General features: G+C 33.7%; 1 protein-coding gene across 1 annotated transcript; it reads right to left on the bottom strand.

The window, feature by feature from the left end:
• Window positions 1–1214: 1214 nt before the first annotated feature.
• LOC130900586 (odorant receptor 22a-like) lies at window positions 1215–9701 on the bottom strand. Its single transcript, XM_057811283.1, has 6 exons — window positions 9525–9701; window positions 8332–8408; window positions 4672–4771; window positions 3156–3260; window positions 2517–2675; window positions 1215–1262 (listed from the first exon to the last, which is right to left on the bottom strand). The coding sequence occupies exons 1-6, from the start codon at window positions 9699–9701 to the stop codon at window positions 1215–1217; spliced, it is 666 nt and encodes a 221-aa protein (XP_057667266.1).
• Window positions 9702–10033: the final 332 nt, after the last annotated feature.

The following is a 10033-nucleotide window of genomic DNA, read 5'->3' as shown; positions in this document are numbered from 1 at the left end:
TTACATACTATATCCTAATTCCCCAGTCGCTATTTACCAAATATTGCGTTTCTGTATGTAGGGCACGCCATCGTGTCCGTCCTGTGGCCTTTATCATCACAAGAGAGGCACCACGCCTCATTTTGGCACTCTTATGCCCGGTGCCCCTCTTTAATACAGTTGAAGCAGCACCTACTCCGATCTTTGCCTCTACAGTTGTAGGTGCTGTGGCCATATTCCAGGCAACGGTAGCACCTAAGGGGGGTAAACCTCTCCTTTATGGTGCAATACTGCCAATGCACTTTTATCCTCTGGGCCGATCTAAGGGTGGCCGCTCTTTCTTCTCTTATCGCCAGGGTGGCCGTCTGTCCGCCTCCCCTGCTCTCCCTCATACCTTTCACCTCTATTTCTTCGCTATCAATTCCGGTCCACTCAAAGACGGCCTCCTTTAGTTCCGATGGAGTGACCGAAGGGTTTACCTCCATGAAGGTGAAGACTGATTCTTTTCTCTTCACCGTCATATCCATTTTTGTTCCGATTCTACTCTTTATTTCCTCTTTTAGTCTTTCGGCCGCCCCTTGGCCCTTGACTTTTACCAGGAGGTCCCCCCCTCCCGTTTTCCTAACGGACTCGACTTTAACGCCTATTTTTTCAACATTTACTACATTTTTAATATTTTTTAAGACGTCCGAGAATTTTTTATCACCCGTTTTAATAAACAGCGACTCTCCCCCTCCCGTTTTGTTTCCTCCACCTGTAATTTCCTCTCCCTTGGTGATTACTTTCCATTCCATGTCCTCCCTACTACCTACATACTCTTATATTTGTCTTATTTTAGTTTTCTTGATGCCCTCTCCGATTATTACATTGACTATTTTTCCCCCCTCTCCGCAGCCAGTTTAGCCATATCCTTTATGGCTTTATATGTTGAATTTTCCCTCTCCCCTACCCTGGCCAAATAATCGTGCCATTCACGCTCCCTATTTTTTGTTTTAATCCTGTTCTCTACTATATCCGTCTGCCCCTCCTCTAGCTCATCTAGGATTAATAATATTACAACAATATCATCATTCCTTTCAATTGTGGAACGATGTAACAAAGTGAAGTCTTTAATATTAGGTTACAAAAACTATCGTATATCTAGTATGAATAGAAAAATAAAAATTTATTATGCCTTTATTATGTCTTTATTTCAACTACTTTTTAAAATTACAATTCGAAGTTGAATATATGCATTACACATTCTTCATTACAGTGAAAAGGGAGAATGCCATTCTGATAACCTAAAAATTGAGAAAATATCCAATAAAATCAAGAAGTGCTTCCAATTTGTCACAATTCATGAATCTATTGTTCAAATGTTTTTACAGATAAATGGTGTTTCATGTTCAGCGATAAAATTATTTTGAAGATGTATAACGCTTTTATAGTGGAACCGACTCAAATGAACTTTGAGTTTCAGAGAATTCAGTTGTAGTATAGGAAGATGAGTTCTTTGAGATACTCATTCAATTGTCCGCTTTTTTTCTATTATGGCATTCAAGTATTTATACTCTTCCTTGCTCTCCTCATTGCTTAGAATTTTGACTTACCTTTTCAACTTTTGGGTTATTTCTTTGAGGTTTTTGTTTACTGATGCTTTCTGAGGAGTAACGAGACTTTGATGTTGATAAAGTGGCAGTCACTTTTTAGTGGTGACAGTTGACTGCTGATAAGTGCTATATAACATATCAGGAGTACAGTGTGGAAGAGAAGGTTCCACTCAGTTTTATTCCTGAAAATGAGCATGCTTACACTGTTCAAGGTGGGGTCGGAGCGGGTTTTCTCCTTTCTGGTGTTTGATGAGGAACTGTGTACAAGGGTTTGCCTTGGCCGGTCAAGTGAAATGTGAACCACAATAAGAATCCACCCAAGTTAGTGCGGAACATTGTAGGCAAAGACTATATACTTAAGGGGGACTGCTAGTGTGCGAACCTCAGATTAACTCTGGTTTGAAGTTCTCACCTGGGGCAAGCAAGGATATGCCTCGGGGGACTTGTTTTTCCAAGCTAGTCGTGCGATCTGTATATATACCAGAGAAAAAAAGAGAGAGGGATGACCCTCGAAAAACATCTAAAGTAATGGACATATTGAAATACGAGGAAGCATTGCTACATCCAACCGACGACGAAGTCGGCATCAATCTGGATGCTTTAAAATTGAACGGCGACGAAAAGATCAAAATAAATAAAGCGATTAGAAAGAAAATGAAGTTCCTCATCAACAGAGGAAACTGAGAGAAGAACCTTCCAATGAAACATCCAAAAGCTTAAGAGCGCAGGCTTGCACTTGTCTACGGAAACGAAGACACCTAGGAGAAGCTGCAAATTTTATGCTTTTTTCGCCAAACGGTACCACACATATTTGGGAGGCGCTCTACTGTCCACTACCTGGAGAGGAGTCAATGCCTTTCGGGGGAAGGTTTCGGACTAGAATTGAACATGAAGATATGCGTGTACTCATTATAAACTCTATGAATAATGGAAACATTTACATACCTTCAAAAATGACATCATATGCATGTCAAATAAGTTGTAAGCTGTTAGTTGGGGAATTCTCTGGGAGTGATGTAAGAAAAAGATTACATCCTTTTTCAAAACATTGTCTGTTAAACCCATCCAATTACTGTCAAATACTGCTTCTGGTAAAAGGCTAGCCTGAAAGTGAGATTTCCTTGTGGGTAAATGCTTTCAGTAGTTTTTTTCTCATTTTTTCACATATATTTTAGTCGCTATTTCAGAAAATGCTTATGATAATAAATCTATTTTTTCTGATTATAAGAAATTAAGTTTCGAATAATTATTCATTTTTCTTTTCATTTGAATTGAAAAAAGTAGATAATCCAATGAGAAATCTCTGAGTATTCTGAATTTAACGTAGTTTCATCTAGGATGAAAATAAATCAAAGTGCCAGCTGGGCTCAGCTGGTAGCAACAAATAAGTTTTGATCGTGGGTCAAATCCCCAATCAGTTTAGGGACCGACCACATGCGCACTTTCAAAATTGTCGTTCGCGAGGAACGATGATTTCACCCCCACTTGAACGACAATTTTGAAAGTGCGCATGTGGCCGGTCCCCAAACTGATTCGAAGTTTTTCCCACGAACAAAGCTACTGTTTCCTTACATTACCTCTTACCTGATAATACAAAAGTGTTCCAAGTGCACAATCGACAGCAAGCTGAGAAATTACACCAGCCATGTACAAAAAACTCACTATTAAATCACCAAAGCTCAAATTTTCCTGCAAAATATTGAATAAATGTAAAATGATATATAATGATTAGGCAGATTGTGAAATTTTATAATATGAATTTCATAGATTAACGCATTATATAGAATTGGACCTAGAATCCGATGTAAAGATAGATTGAGAATTTTATTCGGTAATGTTAGTTTTACACTTCATCATAAAGATCGAAACAAAAAATCTGAGCTAAAAGTAAAAAATTGAGTATATTTCTGGAGATCCAGATTTGAAGAGTCATCCAGGCAAAGATTTCGATGAAATTGATCATACCATCTACCTGTAAATACCTAGTAAGATTCCTCTGGTTTCATTTCTTTGAGTGAATCACCAGAAGATATTTCAACATCTTTGAAATTACAAAATTTAAATAACGAGAGAAATAGCTCGAACAAATGTAAAAATACAAAGGCTTCTCCGCAATATAATGTGAGAAACCTTTATACTTCACAGCAAAATTCGATTGATTTTCTCAAAGTAATCAAAGAAGTAGAAATTAGAGTAGATCTAATAAAATAAGTTAAATAAATTACTGTACAATGCGGTCCATATGTATGGAGTAAATTCAATTATAGCGTTATTATGGTCTATTTTTATTCTTAAATTGATAATTTACAATATGAAAATATTATTCTCCTCCAGCACCCCCTTCCCTCCAGATTTATAAGCACCCCTTTTAAAATTTTAAATAAGTAAGGGGGTCGTGTGGCACTTTATTGGAAAGAGATTTCAGTTCTCTGTTCAGTAATATGAAGTTTTTAAATTTGGTGCAATTTTAACTGAGAAAAATAATTTTTAAGATGAGCAATTTTGATAATGTATCTATCACCGAACTTTATGTAGAACGAAGATAATAATGTCGCATAATATTTAGAACGTATTTTTCAATCTACTTTACAATTCAATTGAATTTTCATAATACCCGCAATCCACTTCTTGACAATAACGAAGGCAATTTTGGAATTCTCGTACATTTTGTATGACCTCAAGGGTTATTTTGTTAATTTCTTCCGCTATTCTAACTTTTGAATCAGCAATATTGCCTGGTCTATTAGAATACACTTTAGATTTTAAATAACCTCATAGAAGTAATCGAGAGGAGTCAAATCGGGGGTATCGAACATTAAGAAAAAAAATTTATCGAAATAATGTTATTCATACAGTTATCATCATATATAATAGTTTTTAGAATTTCTTTGGTCTTTATTTCAATCAATTTGAGAAATGTACTCGAAAAAAGATTGTCTAAACGCCGCTGAAGCTTGAATATGCTATCATAAATATCTCTTTTTATAATTTGCATGTAATTCATATTTTCTTATCAAAAAATGTTCATCACTTGTTTTGATACGAAAACACTACTCATTGAATAACTGAATTATGAATTATGAATATTCAAGTCACTTACCGATGACAAACGAAGTATACCAAAACAAATTCCTAAAGAACTGACCACTAGTTGACCTAGCTCCAGTGGATTTAAAATATCATTTAGCTTACACATGAAACTGGAAATTATGAACAGCAGTTAATAACATTATGTCCCGCAGTGGATGATTTTTTGTGGAAGGTTTTATGTTAATCCATTTGCAACTGAGATAATCAGAAATTTTGTTCTAGTTAAATGTGAAAATAACTTTTGTAGAGTATTCAAAATTTATAATTTCACAACTTCACCTATACTTCGATAGCTACAAATAGAATTAGAAAAGTGGAATTTTCTGAATTATATAAAAACCACATTAGTAATTTCTGCATCCTGGAATAAAAAGATGTCGTGAAATGTCTTGTTTTAATAATATCTATACTTTTTTTTCTAAATTTTCGTCAATTTGAAATATCTCTAAAAAGCAAAAGCGAACGACTTATTAGGTGATACCTATGGACGCAAATATTTTGTATCGGTTCTCCATTAATTCAGCTTCAATTGATTGAAGATCGATTGCTTGTAATTCAAATTATTCTTAAGTAATTATTTTGTTTCAGTGAGTTTCCATTTGATTTTAGGAGGCGTGAGTGTATTTACTGCTGTTATTTATCAATTACGATTATTAGTCAATGTAGAATTTATTGCTGTTTTGATAATGGCTTGATCTGATGGTCTGATCAGATGAGTATATTGTTAAATTGATATACATCTCCTGTCAAAGTTTGAATAGTTTAACTTGATCATAATTTTTTTTTTCAATGTCTAGGAATGCAATGTATACTGGTTTGGATCTTGCATTGTCCTACATATTATTTTTTCTATAATGAACATATAATTTTTGAGCTTCTACCTAACGGAAATCTACATTTTCTTCTCTTACAAAGTCGTTTCTATTTAAGTCCGCAATCTCTTTCTGATTATATGATCAAAATGATTTAGCGATGTACATATTAGCGATATTTTCGAAAAATTTTTAGCCTATTATAGAACCAAACAAAATTTCAATGTCAAAATATTTTATTACTCAACATATTCTCCTCTTAATTGGATACATTTATTACAGGGAACCTGCAACGTCTCCAGACCTTTCAAAGAAAAATGTTTCTTTTTGCTCTGCAAACCAGACCCCACAGCTTTTATTACCTTCTCGTTGGAAGAAAATTTACGATCTTTTAATTTTTTTTTCAGTTGAGGAAAGAGATGATAGTCGGACAGAGCCATATCTGATGAATAAGGGGGTGTTCTAGTAATTTAAACCCTAAATCACGAATATTTGGAGTTTACTCTTTAAGAATCGATTTGCATATATAAGGGGCCCGGTATGAGAAAAATGTGAGGAGTAAAATCTATCGATGAATGACCTCGTTACGTTTTTGGTGCGCACCCTATGATGCGCAACTTTCTAATTTGTCAGTGTCAACATACTTATATTGCTGTCATTTTATTCTCATTGTGTTCCGCTAAAGTGAACTGAAAGTATTTCCAAATAACTATGGCAGAAAGAGGTGTAGATGATATTGCCGGAACATCTAACAAACACGTGGTTGCAAAGTACGTTAAAATTCATGTATTATATGTATGAGCATGTGCAATTTGTATTTATTAAATATTTTAATAATTATCGATGTAGTTCATATGAATATATATTTGAAAACAACACATAAAATTAGATAATCAACCCAATATGAATTATCGAGCGCATCCACATAAAATAGAAAATTTCTAACCTAACCAAAAATTAATTTTTTTGTCGATGTCTATAAATTCTTCCACGTTATTATGATTTATTTTATAAATAATTTTTAAATATTAACAACTGTATTCAATAATTCGATAATATTATCAGAAAAATCGACAATATTTTTTCATTATAATAATGTTTTTATATAATTTTCTTCCGAAAAGTTATTTTTTAGCTTATTTAAATAATTTTCATGTACTATTTATTATTGTATGTAAAAGATTTAGTGACATAATTATCTTTTTATAACCATTTTTGTTAATTATTAAGATAATATTATATTTTAAATAAAAAATTAATTATAATAATTTGAAAAAAATGTTTATAAAAACCTTTTTTTATCAATTTTCTTAAAGTCGGTTAAAATTTTTATAATTATGCATTTATAAATTTTCTAATTTTTTTTATATTTTTTGACTAGGAAAAAATCTAAACCTCCAAAAACTCCAGCCGAGAGACAGCGAGCTTACAGATTAAAAAAAAATTAATGAAGGAAGCCCAAAATATTCTGGCAATCAACCAATATTTTTTAAGTTAAATAAACTCTTTTTGCGTCTGGTTAGACTATCGAACTTAAGGAGTAAACTCCAGTCGTGCGTCGGAGCTGACACACACAATTTTTTTCATGGCAACATGAGATTTGTGTGTAGGAGCGTTGTCCTGCAAAAACAAAACACCTTTCCGCGTCTTTTCTCTTTAATTTTTCCCGTAGAGTGGTCAGTAATGTGATCTCCAGTTATTGTTCTACCCTTATCCAAAAAATCAATCAGTACTACTCCATGGCAATCCCAAAAAACTGATGCAAGAACTTTTCGAGCAGATTTTTGGAAACGAAACTTCTTACGTCTTGGAGAACCAGAGTGTCGCCAATTCATCGATTTTTGCTTTGTTTCTGGATTGTAGAAACTATATGATTAACGCATTCGTATGAAATATTCAGTGCTTCAGATATCCGTTTTAGGCGATCGATATTTTCGGAGACTGACACAGAAACTGGCTTTCCCGATCGGTCATCATCTTCAAAGGAAAATTTACCTCTTTTGAATTTTTCAATTTTTCACGATCGCATACGAAGGACATTGATCACCAAGTACTTGAGGATGGCTCGATACTCCAATTTTTCGATTATCGCAATTTCGTTGGACATGTTTTTTCATTTAATTTATTATGTAAATCTGGTTTATTTTGTTGACGTCAAACTTTACACTGACACTTCTAATAAGTTATTGTTCGTTGCTAAGGTAACGCAATATTTTTTTTATGTATGGAATTGATCTAGGCTAACTAGAAATCAATACATCCTCGTAATTATTGCAGCCCATTTTCTAGTTTGCAGAGATCTATCTATAACTACTCTATCGAAAATTTCTAGTAAATGTAAAAACACATTGCAGATGTAAAAATACATTGTTGCTGACAAAAGCTTCCATTTAGATAAAACACTACAGATTCACACATTTTCAAAATTAGTTCATAAGTTGTTAATTATTTTGTTATAAAAATAACAGAATCATAATTTCGAAAAACTTATAATGGGTAATCATTGATACAATGTAAGTAAGGTATATCAGTACACTTTTAACAAAATAATATTACTCACTCGAGCAGTAATTGGTGATGGTTTATACATCTAATGAAATATTCTTGTACATCATCACATTGTTTCTCATTATTGCTAGCGCAAATTGATCTCATCTCTGAAAGAATCTCATGCATTCCTTCTTGGTTGAATACTCGTAAACATTCCGATAGTAAAATATATTGAGAGGTGAGACATAACATTATACCATATATCAAAAAGACCATGCCTGATGCAAATACAGTTATAGATGCTCCTGAAAATTAAGAGTGAACATTCCTCAAGTATTTAGTGTTGAATGGGGAAAAGAGGAATATACAAAATTTTGACAGATTCTTTCATGATATAACTGAGCTGTTTAAAATAATTGTTTTCAATTGAAATCTCCCGGACTCCCTACAATAGTTTCAGAAACATAATAAAAAATCATTCTATATTTATTACAGTATATTTCAACCTCAACCTCAATTTCAGTATTGAAAAGACTTAGGAGGTTGGTTGCTTCACTCAGTTTATCTATATCTCATGCATGGTAACAAAAAAAATGTATTAACTGAGTTTCGGCTTTTGTGTTCACGTTTATAATTAACACAAAAGGTACAACAAATTGTTAGGACGTCTAGAATTCAATTACAATTAAGTTCTTAAAATCAAACGTCTAACTACTTTTTCCATTTAGATTTGACATGTGAAAAAATAGCTTGAGATGGAGAGAATTGTCTTGTTGATGTATTCTGGTGACAATAGGGTTACCGCGCTGAAAGACTTATAATACCTCCGGTTGTACTTTGGACAAATTCAGGCGCAAAACCCTTTTGTATTCCAATGTCCGTAAATTCAAGACTGTTCAAATGTGACTTTGACGACATTTCTACTAGAGGGGAAGTTATTAAAATTATATGAATAAATTGTATTTTCCTTTAACACTCTTAGTACTTTTTTCAACAAACGTCTTATGGTATAAGTTTCCTGTTTAACTAATAATGATAACCTCCCAATTCTCATTTTCTCATAACAATAACTAAAATTTTGTTCGAACTTGATTTAGAGAAACGCAATAATTCAAATTTAAAATAAGTGTTAAGTTTTTAACCTCAAAGAAGCTATTAGTGGAAATTTACAAAATGTGATACCAAATGTGGTTTTTGGCGACCATTTTGTTCATTAGTATTTGAAATTACAGTTCACTACAAACAAGTATTCCAAAATCATTTCATGTCCATTGCACAGTCCATCTAGGTAAGGAGTTTTAAGCCAAGTCCTATTCGGTGTAATATAATTCCAATTTTCTTCTTCTTCCTCTTCCTCTTTCAATAGGACCAGGTCCTGTTCAATACTGTACGTTTGGCCCTCTTCCTGAGAAGCTGAACTACAGCTCTTGTACGTCCTCTTTGGTGGTCTGCCTACAGGTCTGCGTGTGTTCGGTCTCTGAGCCCACTTTGCTCATCTGTCTTCTGGCATTCTTTCTACGTGATCCCTCCAGAATCTTTTTCGTGCCCTGACCCATCTCACCACATCCTGTACGCCCAATCCTTCTCTTAAGTTATCACTCCTTATTCGGTCCCTGAGGGTGACTCCCTTGATAGTTTTAGTATATGATAGCAGTATTTTCATCTCTGTGGTTCTTTTTGTTGTTGATTTCTCGGTTCTGCTTTCTGAGGCATATGTGAGAATAAGTCTCATACACATTTTATAGATTATGGTCTTGCTCTGTGAGCTCATCGCTTTGTTTTTCCACACAATATCTCTCAAACAACCGCTGACTTTTGATGCTTCCATCGCTTGTATCCATGCCTCCTATGTCAGGTTTCTTTCTCAAGATATATTCACCCCCAGGTAATTAAATGCTTTATTATTCCGCTATCGACTGACAATTTGCATCTAATAAGATTTTTTTTGATATTACCATTGATTGTGTCTTGTTGACTGAGATGCTCATATTAAATTTTTGGCAGAAATTTTCATCTTATATAGTAGAAGTTGGTAGTTTTCTCCATTTTCTGCTACGGCAATACCATCGT

This window comes from Diorhabda carinulata, chromosome X (genome assembly GCF_026250575.1).
Source record: "Diorhabda carinulata isolate Delta chromosome X, icDioCari1.1, whole genome shotgun sequence".
Taxonomy (NCBI): domain Eukaryota; kingdom Metazoa; phylum Arthropoda; class Insecta; order Coleoptera; family Chrysomelidae; genus Diorhabda; species Diorhabda carinulata.
This window is presented reverse-complemented; position numbering and strand designations above follow the sequence as displayed.

What these genes read in the sequence shown, in the direction of transcription:
- LOC130900586 (XM_057811283.1), bottom strand. Translation starts at nt 9,701, where the DNA reads ATGTGTATGAGACTTATTCTCACATATGCCTCAGAAAGCAGAACCGAG. An exon ending in GTATACTTCGTTTGTCATCG is followed by an intron (nt 3,261 to 4,671) that starts GTAAGTGACTTG and finishes AATATTTTGCAG; the next exon opens with GAAAATTTGAGCTTTGGTGA. An exon ending in ATATGATGTCATTTTTGAAG is followed by an intron (nt 1,263 to 2,516) that starts GTATGTAAATGT and finishes CTCAATTTTTAG; the next exon opens with GTTATCAGAATGGCATTCTC.